The sequence below is a fragment of the Echiichthys vipera genome (assembly GCF_963691815.1).
Source record: "Echiichthys vipera genome assembly, chromosome: 18".
In the NCBI taxonomy this organism is placed as follows: domain Eukaryota; kingdom Metazoa; phylum Chordata; class Actinopteri; order Perciformes; family Trachinidae; genus Echiichthys; species Echiichthys vipera.
In genome coordinates, this window is record NC_139843.1 from 13,496,145 (window position 1) to 13,512,164 (window position 16,020).

General features: G+C 41.4%; 2 protein-coding genes across 2 annotated transcripts; one reads left to right on the forward strand and one right to left on the reverse strand.

Annotated features, from left to right (window-relative positions):
- The first annotated feature begins 2,449 nt into the window (after window positions 1–2,449).
- LOC310961390 (chymotrypsin-like protease CTRL-1) lies at window positions 2,450–7,047 on the forward strand. The gene is made up of 6 exons (XM_083933426.1): window positions 2,450–2,551; window positions 4,265–4,279; window positions 4,417–4,591; window positions 5,257–5,525; window positions 5,736–5,878; window positions 6,165–7,047. The coding sequence occupies exons 1-6, from the start codon at window positions 2,497–2,499 to the stop codon at window positions 6,534–6,536; spliced, it is 1,029 nt and encodes a 342-aa protein (XP_083789552.1). The 5' UTR covers window positions 2,450–2,496; the 3' UTR covers window positions 6,537–7,047.
- Window positions 7,048–7,221: 174 nt separating this feature from the next.
- aldoab (aldolase a, fructose-bisphosphate, b) lies at window positions 7,222–11,931 on the reverse strand. The gene is made up of 7 exons (XM_083933425.1): window positions 11,832–11,931; window positions 10,519–10,637; window positions 9,713–9,979; window positions 9,462–9,622; window positions 8,059–8,317; window positions 7,731–7,930; window positions 7,222–7,639 (listed from the first exon to the last, which is right to left on the reverse strand). Exons 2-7 carry the CDS (start codon window positions 10,628–10,630, stop codon window positions 7,547–7,549), a joined length of 1,092 nt encoding a protein of 363 aa, XP_083789551.1. The 5' UTR covers window positions 10,631–10,637; window positions 11,832–11,931; the 3' UTR covers window positions 7,222–7,546.
- Between the last annotated feature and the right edge of the window lie 4,089 nt (window positions 11,932–16,020).

Consider the following 16,020-nt stretch of genomic DNA (forward strand, 5'->3'; position numbering starts at 1 on the left):
TGTAATGAACATAGTGACATAAGAAATACAGAGAATCAGGCAAACTTGTAAGTAAACAGTGATTTTACTTCTCAATAATAACTTTGGTGCATGTGAATTATTGAACATGTGGGACTGAACAATATGTATAAAATCCTCTATCACTGTGATTGCACTTTTACTTTGCATGTATGCATATAGCATGTATGATATAAATTCAAGAGACTTTTTGTAAAATAATCACAATTGAAGGTGCTGTTTTAGCTGAATTTAAATATCTGACAAGCGCTTTTAATGTGAAAATCTTGTAGATCAAATACCAGCATAAAGCACTCCTGTTCAATCTATGTATTGTCATATTGCCCAAACCTATTACACTGTCTACACAATGCTCCGACACCTGTACTGGTCCTAAAGTAGACTGTGAAGTTTACCATGGGTCAACACAAAATAAAGGTCAGTTACATATTGAGACTGACGTGTCTGAATATGACCAACATCTGTGCTTTAACTCTTATTTCAACTCCCAACCAGTAAACCACAATCTAAAGTAACATTCAGACTACAGTACTCCATCTCAGACTCACTCAATTTCACCTGGTCAGCGCAAACAACAATCTGTGTAAGTGCAATGACACAATACTCACCATGCTTTAGGAGCGCCAGGAGGACGACATAGACGAGGACTTTACACCACATGGCCAGGCTTGTCTTGAGACCAAGTTCTTATCATCTGGCTCGTTTGCTGTCTTTTATAGAGCCATGAGGTGACAGGGGGCGGGTCTGTCCTGCCAGATGGGAATCAAGAAATATTGTTCCAAGGCCTTAGTGAAAGGAGGCCCTTGATGTGTGTATGTCCTCTTAAATAAACGAGAGCTGGAGGACTGATAGAGCGAGAAGAAGGAGGGAGATGTGCAGGGACACACAAGTGGGCAAATAGGTCACTTAAAATTCAAACGGGACTCTGGCCAAGATGTTGGGGCTACTTTACATTGGTGCAGTGTTGCCATGAACAAACGGAGAGGGTGATCCCACTGAGCTTATGTGGGCAAACACTCAAGCAAGACTAGACTCTTTTCTATCTGGGGGAAAGTTGGTGTGGTGCTGAATTTGAAGAAAAAGAAGAATAGCTCTTTCCCCCCCTGTCTGTAGAAGCCGTCTATCTGTGTTGTCAGCTCCTGCTATGATCGCTCGCTCTGATTGAGGTTAATCTTTAGCCAGAATAAGTGCCTGATGTTTGTAGAAAAAGGTGTTGTCTGTTTCATCAACCTCTGAAAATTCATTAACTTTGATTTGCTGTTTAAATTGTTTGACTTTGCACTTTAATTGATCTTAACACACATCAGTTAGTGGACATGTCTTATTTGGAGATCACACAGGGTATCTATATTACTTTCTCTGGTTTCATCTCTGCTTTACTTTGCTTTAGGTAGAAACAAAAGTGAGGCTTTAAAGTGACTGAAGAGGTGATTAATGTGCTCTCTTTCACTGTTTGTGTTGGGTACTTTGTGCTCTTTCTGATTCGTCATGTGTTCTCTTCTTTGTTTTTGTGACACTCTCATTCCTTTCATCAGCTCCAATGATTGCGTGCACTGCATGAAGCTCAAAGGAGAGGAGGGGCATTAGGGTTTGATGGAGGACACACTAGTTGCTGTAAGAATAACTCAACTGTATAGATTTAATCATGTATACATGTGTTTTTCTCGAGGTCAGCAGCTATGTTGCACTTTGTCTGCTTACAAACCATGCTGGATTTTGTGCCTGAAATATGGCAAAAATGTATATGATTTAAAAAACAGGGAGATTAGATAAACATGCTCTTTAAAATTTCGCAATGTATACATTGTCAAGGTGAACTAAGCCGCAGTGTTACACACATACTTAGACACACACACACACACACACACACACACACACACACACACACACACACACACACACACACACACACACACACACACACACACACACACACACACACACACACACACACACACACACACACACACACACACCCACAGTTTCATCCTAGCATTGTAGTTTTTTCATTTTTAATAGGGACTGGCATTGTATATATATATATATAAATATATATACATACTCAGTGGCGGTTGCTGGTCTTTCAAGGAGGGGAAGCTCATTTTTCCGACCTACATCATAAATGTGTTTTTTTATTTATATGTAAATACCACCCTTTGTTCCTTATCAAGAAAATGATCTGTGATCTAAAATTAACTTACTACACCAAAGCTAATTCCTAAAGAAAGGGTTGGGAAATACATCGACGATGAGAAGATTAAAACAAATCTCATATGCACATGGTAATTATGAAGCCATAGCCAGTTAGTTAATGTTTTGAAGAATTACACATGGACATTTGTGAATGGAGTAATGTATTCAGGTATCAAGAAAAACAGGTTTGAATGGGAGGACCTACCATACTTGCAGAGTGCATGTGAGGGTAGAAACTGTGGCAAAGCTAAATCAGAACGACCCAACAATTACTGACGCAACATTATGGCAGCCTGGACTGTGTGGATACCCCTAATGTGTGCAGTTTTCACTGGACAAGGTAAGCTTTTACACTGAGTTTACTGTCTATTCCAAACTGATAAATGGAAGAGAGGTTTTGATGCAATTTGATGGTAGTGTTTATGGATAAAGATGTTGTGATGGTCATAATATGTTGAAATGTCTGTTGTTGTTTTTTTTCTTACACACAAACTTCACAAAGGACTTCCAATAATAATCCAGAATGACATGCTTGCGAGGTGTGTTGTTAAGTAATTACTTTTAAGTGCTTCAGCTGTTGCAAAGGTGTAAAGATATAATAACTTGAGGCTTCAATGACTCCTTGCTGTTGGTGAGCACAATACTGAGCTAGTGTCACCTGTCAACACACACGCTTTTGCAATAAGGGCTGAATCCAAGGCCCCATTCAGACCTGTTTTTTTCTTCTTTAAAAAAAAAATCTGCCCTAAGTTAGGTTAGGTTCTTTATTGTCCCTAAGGGGATAATCGTTTTAACACAAGTCAGTTATTTGTATTCATGGCAGCATACATTTAAAGGCACAACACATGGACATCATATACAGCTAACACACCCTCTCCCCACAAATAGACCCTCTTCCCAAATATCCCCAGAACAACATATATACATATATATCTATATGCCAAGGACATAACACCTCACACCCACAAAAGCATCTGGTTTATGCTGTCTAATGCAACGGGGAATGCAAAGATCTCTACATAGGAGAAAAAAAACAACCACTGCATAAACGCATGGCCCAACACAGGAGAGCTAACTCCTCAGGCCTGGACTCTGCTGTGCACTTACATCTCAAGGAGAAAGCGCACTCCTTTGAGGACAACAATGTCCACATCCTGGACAGAGAGGACAGATGGTTTGAAGGAGGAGTAAAAGAAGCCTTCTATGTAAAAGTAGAGAAACCAGCGCTGAACAGAGGAGGAGGTCTGAGACACCACTTATCTCCAATTTACAATGCTGCCCTTTCAGCCCTTCCCAGGAGATTCAACAATCCAACCTCAAAGAAGAACTGTTCACAAATGGCCTCCTTTGACTCCAACGACTGTCGTTCAGACTCAATAGAGCACTAACGAAGTTGAAACCAACTTCCCATTAACGACTGTCACTTTAACGACGGTTGTTGGCACTTGGAGCACAAAGGGTTCCAGTGACATCATCGGCCTTGTGAGAGGTTAAATACCTGGATCTCCACACCAGATAGTCGGACCAGTCCCAGCCTGGTCAGAAGCGTAAATAAACTGATGAAGCCTCTTGAATGAGAGGTGAAACGTCTTCCTAGACAAAAAAACAAGTCCAGTTGCCTTTGACTTAGATTTCGATGACCTGAACAAATGAGAACATTCACAGGCATATACAGTAGACATATACAGCACATAGCCATGATCTACATATTTTTGTTTAGCGCTGTGATGGCAAAACTTCTAAAATTGGCATTCCTCCAGTCTAAGAAAGTGACTTTTAAAGTGAAAGCTCTAAGTGAAGGTGTGAATGCACCCAGGACACGAGAGCTCGGATCACTCAGATCACATTTCGACATTAAAGTTGATGCAAAAAAAGGAAGGAAAGACCAAACTCATCTTAAGTTTTATTTATAGTGCCAACTCATAACGTAACATTCATATGCACTGTTTGTGAATGAGGACCAATGTATGCATTTCATCTTAGATGGGTAACTATTGGACACACTCACATTGAAGCATACATATGAAAGTAACTCACATTCTCTCTCTTTCAGGGTCAAAGGCTCAGGGTAAGCACAGTCACCTTTCATATATTCCAGAGATGCCGCTATGACGCTATAACAACAGTGAACACAGCTACAAATAAAAAACACTTTCAGCTTTACTTTGCATATGTACTGACACACAACTGTCTATGCTCTGTCAGACTGTGGAGTGGCACCTCTGAACACAAAGATAGTGGGTGGTGAGAATGCCACAGCTGGGTCATGGCCCTGGCAGGTCAGTGTGCACCTCAATTCCCCGCTTATTAGCGGTCACATCTGTGGAGGGACCCTCATCAGTGACCAGTGGGTGCTCACTGCAGCCCACTGCATCGTGACGTAAGAGAAACTCATCACACCTGCCTCTGTTGAACTCTTTACTAGAGAAACTCTATCAGAACAAAGTGACTCTTCACCAGGAGCTGGCGTTGGAGTTGGTAGCCATTGTCAGGTTAACATCAGCATCAGAGTCTAACTTTTCTTTCTTACAACAGTACATGTTCTTTTTTCTGGCTGCAATGCACATAAAGAACACATTAATGTGTAAATGTCTATGAAGATATTCTCAAGAGCTGAGCTTAACAAATGTGACACAAACAAACAAAACAAAAACAAAAACAAAAACAAATCATTATATAAAATGTTTAATGCTCCGATAAGGAGCTGTGCTACTGAGGACTTTATTCTGGGTCTAAGGTTTTAAAGTGCATACTCACACTAATTATGATATAAAATTCAGTATGTAGTGTGCCCTAGTTGCATATGATGTGCATTTTTGTACAATGCCCAGATGTATACTAGATTTGCAAGCGTTGAAGTAAGAGTTAGAGCTGGTGACCTGAGTCGACCTCAATACCCCAAAACTGCATTTCTTCAGTCTGTCAAACGCAGGACTGAGACGTAGACAGCTAAAATAACAAATTATAAATGATGGCGAGTGATATTCAATTTGTACCACAATTATTATTTCTTAATGAATGAATGAATACATTATTGTAATCCAGAAACTCAACTGATGAATGGATTCTCTACTTTGGAAGAGAGACTCAGTCTGGTCCCAATGTTCATGAGGTGAACCGCAAGGTGTCCCAGGTCATTGTCCATCCGGACTACGATTCGGTGACGATTAACAATGACATTGCCCTAATGAAGCTCAGGAGCCCTGTCAACTTCACTGACTACATCAGACCTGTCTGTCTGGCGAGTAATTCCAGCAAGTTTCACAATTCCACCAGCTGCTGGGCCACTGGCTGGGGCAGACTTAGTAAAGATGGTGAGTATTGAAATGCAAACATGCTAATCTAAGATAGTCAACATGGGAGCTCCTAAACATCAAATGTCTTTTGAACAAATTAATGTTTGTAGTGTCAGAACAATTTAATTGTCAGAAGACTTGTTGACTCAACAAAAAGGCTCCTTAAAACAGTATAAGAAGGAAAATAAACGGTGTCCTCTAATAGCATACTCTCTCTCTCTTCCACAGAGCCTCTAGTTGCCTATGACTCACTGCAGGAGGTTGAGATTCCTGTCACCGGAGCAAAGCAGTGCAGTTGCATCTATAAGTCATTAGGAAACATCACTGACGAGATGCTTTGTGCAGGAGAAGCAAACAAAGGAACCTGTCAGGTTAGAATAATAATCCAATGGTGTCATATGTCAAGTACCTGTGTTGAATACTTTCGTTTTTACTTCCTTGACACTCCCGTACACTCAGTGCAGTGCAGTTAAGTTGAGCTCATAGGACTTGAAGGGAGTACTGCTTAGTTTTTATGATTTTGAAACCTTGTTTTTATTCATTCAAATTTGTGTTGGCGGTTCATTTTCCTGAAGTGTGAAAAACCCAGATCCCACTTGTATCATTGCTTTACACTGACTTTAATCAACTGATTGTGTTTTGTCTCTTCTTTTTCAGGGGGACTCTGGTGGACCTTTGCAATGCAAACAAGCCGCAGTGTGGATCCAGGCTGGCATTTCCAGCTTTGGAATACCTTGTGCCCTGCCTGGTACTCCTGAAGTCTACGCACGAGTGTCTGAGTTCCAGATCTGGATCATGGGTCACATGAAGGGGGCCAAAGTAAGCTTTGTGACCTTCACCTCCAGTGGCACCGACCAAGACGACAGCTTTGTGTGTCCCAGCTCAGTCTCTGGAAATGTAACCACAGCAGCTCCAAACACAACCTCCGCAGCAGCTCCAATGACTTTCACAACATCATCTGTTGCAACTGAAGTGACATTCCTTGTCTACCTAGTGACCGTGTTCCTGCAGTACGTTGTAGCTTCATAGCACAGTTGTGTCCTAATACCTTCAGATCTTCTTCTGTTGTGTTTTGTTGGCTTGTCTTTTAAATAACTAGACATAGCAAATACATATGCTATGTTTAACATCTCGATGATTGTAACTGAGTAGTTTTGGTGCGTGCTATTATTTTTGGTGAAACAAAGCACTTAGACCTCTCCCGTGTAACACACTTTAACACATATATCTTCTCTGAAATACCAATCATTTTCATGGATAGTGGTATGAAGCCATTATAATTCACCCCGTTAATGGGATGCTTTAATGCTCTAGAAACATCGGGCAGCATAATTGTAACAGCTGGGCTTCATCTGTTAATTTAAACTCTGGATTATGTAATGTATCTTTTAGTGTGACCTTTTTCTATAGGACGATCAATAATATTGCTTTAATCCGTGAGCCTTTTGACCACAAATCAGTTTACAGATAACTTTTCACTTTTGTTTTAAAACTATTTCTTTAAATGAAGCAAAAAATAAATATATTTATGTCCTCCACATTTTAATGGTGTTTTATTTTGCCAATAACAAATAATAACTATAGATGATATTAACAAAGTATTTTTAAAATATGTTCTCTATCATATTATCAGGCTACGGTGGCTCCAGCTTCTTACTGTTGTTTGCATGTCAACAGAAAATATTGTTGTGCTATAGACTCAAAACTAACAAGGTTAGGGTAAATGCTTTATTCCATGGTACCAGTATGAATCATATACTGCACTTGGTGGAATCCGACCAAGGAAAAGAATTGTTGTGTAAAAACAGTGTGGGAATCTTCACCTAAAAAAAGTTTTTAAAAATAAAAGGTAAGGGAATGGAGGCAGAACATTATTTTCAGAATCTCCTTACTGCAGCAGCAACCCCAACATACGTTTTTCTCTGTTGCTTTCTACCGAAAGTGCTGTTGTACAATATCAGTTTCACTACGAGGATTTGGCCTTTTCCATGGTGACGTAATAATGGTGGGAAGAAGGTGGAAAGGGTGAGCGTCCAGGCTTAATAAGCGTGGTTTTCCACGAACAGTGAATCTCCGCCTGCAGCGCTGCTTGCAGAGGAAACATATTTGCCCTGGCAGGCCAGATGGTTAGCCTATAAGAGAGGAAAGGGATGGTATTACTGAATGCACAGTACAGTATTGGTGTTTCATGCCTACAATCCATGCAGTTCTCTATAGTCATACCAGAGCTCTCTTGATGAACTCTTCCTGGCATGCCTTTCCATTCTCCTTCTTGCCGCCCCAGGCTTTGAGGGCAGAGGCCTGCAGGGCACGGCCGTATGAGAAGGTCAGGGCCCAGGGCCTGTGCAGAGGGCACTGGTTCATGGCATTCAGATTGATGGAAGCCTCTTCCTCACTCTGGCCACCAGACAGGAAGGTAATGCCTGTATAGGAACAGCGTGAGAGTTAAGCAGTGCACTTCTCTCGACATTTAAGTGAATGTCATGTCGACTTTTGTGTTTGCAACTTTGCAAATGTGTCAACAAGAGAGTATTGCGGTCATCCAGCTCACCTGGGACTGCAGGGGGCACGGTACGGCGCAGGGCAGTAACAGTTGCCATGGCAATCTCCTGGTTGCTGTACTTGTGTGAGCAGGAGTGTCCAGCGGTAACCATGTTGGGCTTGAGCAGGGTACCCTCCAGGTACACATGGTGGTCGGACAGGGCCTTGTAGACAGCAGCTAGGACCTTCTCAGTAACGTACTGGCAGCGCTTCAGGTCATGGTCACCATCAGGGAGAATCTCAGGCTCAACAATGGGGACGATGCCGTGCTGAGGAAAGCAGAAGCAAAAGGGGTCCGGGACTTTGAAAACTTTCAGACTTTCAGACTTTGAAAACCCCTGGTATAACTTATAACTTATAAAGTGATATAGCAATTGGGTATTTTGATATTTGAGCTGACATTTAAAGTTAAACTGCAGCAAATATAATAACCACACAGACTTAAACTGATAACTTATGTAGCTGGGTGATGATTTTGATGTAAAAACCCCTGTCACAAAAGAGGTCATTTATGGTCACCTGCAGGATGTATGTTTGGTTTGCTCTTGTAATTAATTCAAATGCTCTAAATATAGCATAGAAATGTGACTATGTTTGTTCGTACATTTGTTTTCTACATTTAGATTTAATATTATTCCGGCCACCAGATGGCAGTGTTGCACATCATGTTGTTTACACACCAGGTGCATCTTGGGTTTACTCTTTCCTTCTGGGGTCAGAGGGAGAGCAGTGTGGGGAGAATACCTTACATCTGGTGAAATTCATAGGTAAATAATGTGATAACTGTTTAAAAAACTTCTTCTGTTGTGTTTCGTTGGCTAGTCTTTTAAATGACTAGACATAGATAACTGTTTAAAAAATATGTTTGCACAAATGTTAAAGTATGTAGGCTCCATCTTGAAATGGAATGATATAGCACAGATGAGAATTACGTTGGATATCAAGGGAGTCATGTTCAAGTGGACCGCCTGTGTTTCCATTTCTTAGCAAGGTATCGTTAGCATGCATAGAGTCTGGCCTATGCTACTGTATGTGGCTATTTTTGAAATGGAACAACTGCGGATGTATTTTTATTATATTTAGGCATCGGTGCACTCCCAAGTGATAGCTGTTATTGGAGTCTGTAGTTTTGCAATGTAAGTGTGTTCAGAATCAAACTACATTTTAAAGTAAGGCCCAAGTTAAATGTGAGCATATAGTTAGATTGTTTTATTTCGTTTTCTGCAGAGTCCAGTGTTGTTTTTTGTATCAGTTTTATTTGGATTCTCTGTCAAATTGAACTCAACTACAAAAAACAGAACGCAAAAGAAGTCGTTGAGTACTACTGTCAGTCTCAGTTCAACAGACTACCTTGAAACTTGTAAAATTACATGGAGGACTTGTAAAAACTCTACACCATCTGCTGTGTCTTACCATCTGGCAGATGCTGGCATAGCGGGCCAGGACATTGGCGTTCTCGATGATGGCCAGTCTTGAGGGAGTAGTGGGGGTGATCTTCAGCACACAGCGCCACTTGGCAAAGTCAGCACCATCCTTCTTGTACTGAGCGCAACGCTCGTACAGTCCATCGAGACCTGTGAAAGAGGGAGAGGACACCCCAAATGAGTTAGAAAAGGCATTTAAAGATGTTGACTCGCTTTGTGTTTAAATCTGTCTTCGCTCACCCTGGGTGGTTGTCTCGCCGTTGGTTCCGGCCAGGGGGACAACACCTTTGTCGACCTTGATGCCCACCACCATCTTTCTTTCTTTGAGGTACTGGGTGAAGAGCTTGCCATCATCGGCCTTCTGGTACATGGTCTCGTGGAAGAGGATTACGCCTCCAATGCAAGGGCTGACGCGGTCGTCAGCGGTGAAGAGGAGCTGGCGGTACAGCCTCCTGTTCTCCTCAGTGTTCTCTGCATTGATGCTCTGGAAGCGCTTGGCCACGCTGCCTAGAGGTTGTGGAGACATAAAATGGATGAACTCTTAATCTATCTGTGGACTTCACCGGTGGGTTTGGTTAAGCATTTCAAATCTACAGAAAATGTAGTTCTTTATTCATGATAGGGATGGGCACCAGTACTCCATTTGGATGTTGTTCAACGCACCAATAATGTTTGTCTGTGAATGTCTTACTTTGAAGTGATAACTGGCTCATGTCAGCCACCAAGCTGATGTAAACAGCAATGTAATAGCTTTAAAACAACATCAACCCCTATCATTGTGATTTTTTTGCGAGTACTCTACAGTAATTGATTTAGTCATAAAAGAACTTGAATATGGAAACTGACTAAAATGCCCATCCCTATTTCATGATTATTTCAGTTTTTAATAACTACCTTATCACATAGACACTTAGCAGATCTGTTTTGTGCTTAACAGACTGTTGGCAGCCAGTTTAATCTGTCATACTTTTTCATTCGAAAATTAATTTCAATTAAACTTATGATTTTTCCAACTATGAAAAGTAAATTTTCTTGAAATTCTTTACCAGTGGACTCGTCTGCGGCGAGGATTCCCTTGCCAGTAGCGACGATCCTATGAGCAATATCGCTGAGCTCTTTCTTCTGCTCAGGAGTGAGGAATGGGTATGCGTGAGGCATCCTGACTCTAGGAGGAAGACAAAGGATGAAATAATAAGGAAATGTTCAATGGGGTTAAAACTGGGCTGAGGTGCGAGGGGAAAAGTTCAAAAAAATTCAAGCAGCAAAGCTTGATATGTGGGGTTGTGGTACTTCTTGTGAATGCATGAGAAACTGCATGACGAGAGGTTGTGAGATTCAGGTTGACTGTGTGAAGGAAGTGGTAAAATGAGCATACATGGTTTGATGTTTTCCTGTCTGCCTTCTGTCATTTTTAAAACCAGGCCAGCTGGTGTCCCGGCCATGTGACTGCAGTTGTTGCAGCTATAAGTGCTCCAGTACCATAACACACTTTATGTGCTAGGGATACACACTGTTGCATAATAGACACAATACACAGGGGATCCGGTGTCAGAGAGCCCTATACCATTTGTTGCCCCACCCTTCACATATCTGTCCACCCTTGAAAAATCATGACAAGCATGTTGGTGACCTATTCCATTTTCTAGCCTCTTATCCCTGACCTTTCCCTCCCCCTTCACTGCCCCCTTCTCTCCCCATTCCTCCTCCACACACCCCTCTCTCTCTGTGTCTCTTTCTCCCCTGTTTGTGCCTCCACTATCAGTTGGCTGGACTAAATATACACAGTGTATAGTGTAAAGCACTTTGGATCAGCAAGAAGGCATTACGTAATAGAGAATTATGCAGCTTCACTGGCCTTTGTTAAGAAGTTTTGCAACTAACAGGAAGACTAAGAACCAGGCAAGCTGGATAAATTTAGAAAGATTTAAAAAGACCAAGTGACTCACAACTGACCGCACAGAAACAATGCAGTGGAAACTTTTCATCAGATAAAGAAGCGAACATTAGCAACAACCAGTGATGCACTAAAAACGAGATGAGCTACACCGTGAAGCCGCAATGACAATTATTAGTGTTGCTGAGAGACGAGCAAATGTATTATTGAAAACAGTGAGATATTTCGAGTAAAGAAGCCTATGTCTTGGACTAAATGTGACACTCATATCCCCAGCTTTCACAGTAACCACACATTTGCTTGAGCAGTAAAAATAGATAAAACATTATGAATCTAGTATGTGTGAAAAAAGATCATGTGCGTCAAGCTTTACAAGTGCAAAATTATCACCAACAGGTAGCACCAAAAGTCAATTTAACTTATGCATTTGTGTCATAGTTGTCGTGAAATGTTCAGTTCTTTTACCTTTGAGGTTAGGAGGAGAGCTGAGAGAGCTGAGAGAGGGAGGGAGGAGATCCGGCTTTCGTCTGCGACACCCCTCAAGCCCGCTGGCCCTTGTATTTATCCTCTCATTGTGACCCCTCACATTTCAGCTGCCCGGCTATAAAAAGAACAGGACGCAACCAGAGATGGCTCGTGACATTCAGAGAGACTGGGGCCGGAGTAACATGGTGGCAAGCTTCCAGTGAAAGGGCAAAGAGTGTTTCAGTGAATGGCAGAGAAAGTGAGGGACAGCTAGGATGGGATGTATAGAGGAAAGACAAGAGTAAATGCTGTGTGAAGTGATAGTGTAAGTAGAGTATATGGGTAGAAAATATTACCCAAAAATATTCGATAAACATGGGCGAATAAGCTTTACTTTGATGTTTTAGTTCCCTAAAATCTCTTCAAACAAACGTATGCATCTTCCAAGCACACTCTGTACATTCTAGTTTCAGGCATTTCCATGACTGTAGACGTCATACACTTTTTAAGCGAAGTGAGTTCAGAATTTACAGCTTCCACTGAGAAGAGCATCTCAGCACCCAGAGGTCATTTAAAAGGGTATTTGGAGAAAGATAACTTCTACGCAGTAACGGCACACACAGACACACATGCACACAGAGGCTTGGTGAGCATGTGACAACATTACTTATCTGCCCTTAGAAATCAGATCCAGACACAGCAACACAGCTCTGATCCTTGACCTTTTCGTGACCTTTCACGATCGGCAGGAAAGGGTCAACTGGCGAGCTTGGCAAAGGTTGCACATACACATAGTCAAGTTGCACCTTATATCTGTTTCATTTTCTCACTCAGATAGGTGGCAAGGAAACACAACTCACTCGTTTGAGAGGATGTGGGTGTTTGTAGCATTGAGATGGTCAGAGCATTGAGGCTTTGGGTTGTGCGAATAATGTGACACCAGAGAAACACTTTTTTCTCTGGTGAGCAGTTTGAGGAAAGAGGTTCACTTCCTGAATAGAGCCCTTAGGCTGAATGAGTTAACATGCAGAGTTGTGGCAAAGGCACAAAATAAGCAGTCACTCAATTTATCATCCATCAGGCAGGCAGAAATGATGAGTCATGTAAGAATTGCTGAATACTGTGTTTTTTCTTCTCACAGAGAGATGGAGAGCAGTGAGGCTCTTACTATTCATGACACCATTATATCAAATTCTCTCTGTGTTTACTTAGACAGTGAAATACCAATGACACCATACTTTCCATCAAGTTGATGGTTTAACATTCACAGTTGCAAGCGTCAATTTCAAAATCAAATGAAGCTCTAGCATAAGTATTCTTTTGCACGCTTAGTCTATTTCTCTCACATCATGCCATTCACTCTTCTTACAAACGCTTGTTCATTATTTCTTTGCTGTCATCGTTTGGGGCTGGGAAATCAGCTGTTCTCAACAGATCACATCTCTCCAGCGATACAGCGACATAGACTATCATCTTGCTGCTGTCTCCTTTTAAATATGATTCTCTCTGTGCTTTCAGTACGGTCATGCTGTTGCTACACGCTCCACTCCACCTTTCCATCACTGCCCAGTCATCGCTGAGTCATCAGCTTCATCATTTCATCAGCCAAATCTTAAGACTCCACCCCTCCATGGGGGATTTATCTAGCGCCCTTTCAGCAGAATTTCCTCACCAAAAAAGGGTTCTATAGCTCAAATGTAAAAGCATCTTATTACGAACCATATTTCCATTTATTGTTCTTAGGCAACGGCCTCTAGTGGCTTATGGCGTTAGCAAAAGAGAAAATCGTGCAGGAAAGAAGCCGGGTTGTCATATGGGTCAAACAAAGTAACACAGCACACCTAGGAGATGGCTAATTGTGTCCTGCATAAAAACCAAAAGTCAATGTTGACCTTTTTAAGTTAACGCCTCTGTTACGGATGTAAGTCTGTGACGTAGCCAATCCATGATCTTTTCCTAACCCTAATCAAGTAGCTCTGCTACCTAAACTTAAATAAGCAGTTACATTTCACAACGTTAGCCATGTTTTTAAAACTCATCATGTGTTATGGACGTGTGTTTAAAACTGCCACCGTATGACCATTTCATAGAGCAGTCATGTCTGTCGCTTTGGGGGTCATTGGAAAATGACCTAGCCTGTCGTTTAGGTGTGACGACATGTTGTGTTCAGGACAGTCACTCCTCGATTACAAATCTACCTGTAGAGTCTAAGCACCAAATACTTTCTCAATCAAGACTTTATTAATATACAATATAATTTATAATTAAAAAATATTTTCACTTATTCACTTCTTTCTCCTGATTTGAATAAAGCAACAATAGACAAAGTCATCAGGTACTGAATCTTATGTTTTACCAACTCACAGTGCCTGTCTGCCACAGGCTCACAGATCGCATGAGACAGTACAGAGGAAGTCAGACAAAAAGGAGAAATGGATCTTTTTATTTTTAGGGTTTTTTCATCAGCTTATATGAACAATGCTTTAGTTCACTAGTCTATGGTGAAGTTGGGCCAGTTAATCAATTTGTATGAATTCGTGATATGAAATTTAACTTCCTCTCTCCATGACTGGTTACAGATGGAGACAAGAGACACCAACAGCACTGACAGAAGAAAGGAAACATGTCATTATTTTGAGGGGACCAGGAAAATCGTACCTTAATATAATTCATATGACAGCTGAATGCCCTCTTGCTGCTGGGGATACTGTCACAAATTTAACGTGATGAAATATAGTTAAGGTAGGGCTCTATCCTGCAAAAGGTCATTGCATATCTTGATAACGATTTATATCAGAATATAGCATGTTGTTATGTTGTTGAGATCAAAATGAGAACAAAGTATTCATTCTTGATTTTATTCTGATATACTGTTGTTTTTTCATTGATCAAAATTTGATAGAATATCCACTGTGGCTATACCACTGCTGTACTAGCATGTTTTTTAAATAACCAAGGCATTTCAACGAAAACCATGGTTATTTGCGTATTAAAGCGTATGACTTACTAACAGAGCGTTGAGGCAAAGTAAACAAGATGTCGGTAAAGGATATTTGCCGTTTTTGTAATGTGAATTTGTGCCCGGTCCATATTCCAACAGAAGGACCCAAGAGAATAAAGCCTTAGTGAGCAGCTTACTCGATAGCTGCGCTCACACTTCGAGCCGCCTCAAAACCAGCACTGATTGGTTCGGTCGCTTGGCCAAATTTTCTCTGCCACAAATTACCAGACTTATCTACAATTAAAATACAATGGAGCTCGCAAGATCAGGGTGATCTCGCGAGGCTAATACCTTACTCCACAGTCGCCACTGAGCCACATTCGAGGGCGACTGTGGCTCAGTAGCAGAGTGGACCGTCCTCCACTTGAGAGATTGGCGTTTTGAACCTTACCTCCCCCGGTCCATATGTCGAAGTGTCCTTGGGCAAGATACTTAACCCAAAATTGCTCCCCGTGCTGTGCATGGGTGTGTAAATGTGGTGTGAATGGTTAGATTAGATGGTATGTAGATGTCCACTGCCATCAGTGTGAATGTCTGTGTGAACGGGTGAATGTGACAAACACTGTGAAAGCGCCGTGAGTAGTCAGAAGATTAGAAAGGTGCTATATAAGGACAAGTCCATTCACTGTACCATACCTGCAATTGTATATATGTCCAATCAGCTGCAATTTTCATGCATGACAGTGCCCCCTGTAACGCAGCAAAACAGTTTCTTGAAGTTATAATATTGAAACGATGAAATGACCAGCCCAGAGTCCAGATCTAAACCCCATAGAGAATCTCTGGAAAATCCTTGGCAATGTAATGTCTAAGAAACCCACTACAGTTAGTGAACTGTGGAAGAGACTGAAGAAGAATGAGCCCTGTGGGCGCAGATGTGGTGACGTCATTCAAAGAAAGGACCTCTACACTTACTTTTCTTTTTTGAATCTTATAGCCCTGAGAAAACATTGTTTAAATCTTGCTCACGTGCTGCGCATGGGTGTGTAAATGTGGTGTGAATGGTTGGATTAGGTGGTATGTAGATGTCAGTGTGAACGGGTGAATGTGACAAACACTGTGAGAACACTTTCATGGTCTCAATAAAACCACCATCACAAAATAAAGGATTTTGTTGAAGTGCCTTGGTGATTTAAAAAAAACATGCTAATACAGCAGTGGTATAGCCACAGCGGATGTTCTATCAAA

Coding starts and splice junctions, on each gene's coding strand:
- LOC310961390 (XM_083933426.1), top strand. CDS start 2,497: ATGGCAGCCTGGACTGTGTGGATACCCCTAATGTGTGCAGTTTTCACT. Junction 4,592..5,256: donor GCAGCCCACTGCATCGTGAC/GTAAGAGAAACT, acceptor ATTGTAATCCAG/AAACTCAACTGATGAATGGA. Junction 5,526..5,735: donor GGGCAGACTTAGTAAAGATG/GTGAGTATTGAA, acceptor TCTCTTCCACAG/AGCCTCTAGTTGCCTATGAC.
- aldoab (XM_083933425.1), bottom strand. CDS start 10,630: ATGCCTCACGCATACCCATTCCTCACTCCTGAGCAGAAGAAAGAGCTC. Junction 9,980..10,518: donor CGCCGCAGACGAGTCCACTG/GTAAAGAATTTC, acceptor CACAACCTCTAG/GCAGCGTGGCCAAGCGCTTC. Junction 9,623..9,712: donor CGGCGAGACAACCACCCAGG/GTGAGCGAAGAC, acceptor CCTCTTTCACAG/GTCTCGATGGACTGTACGAG.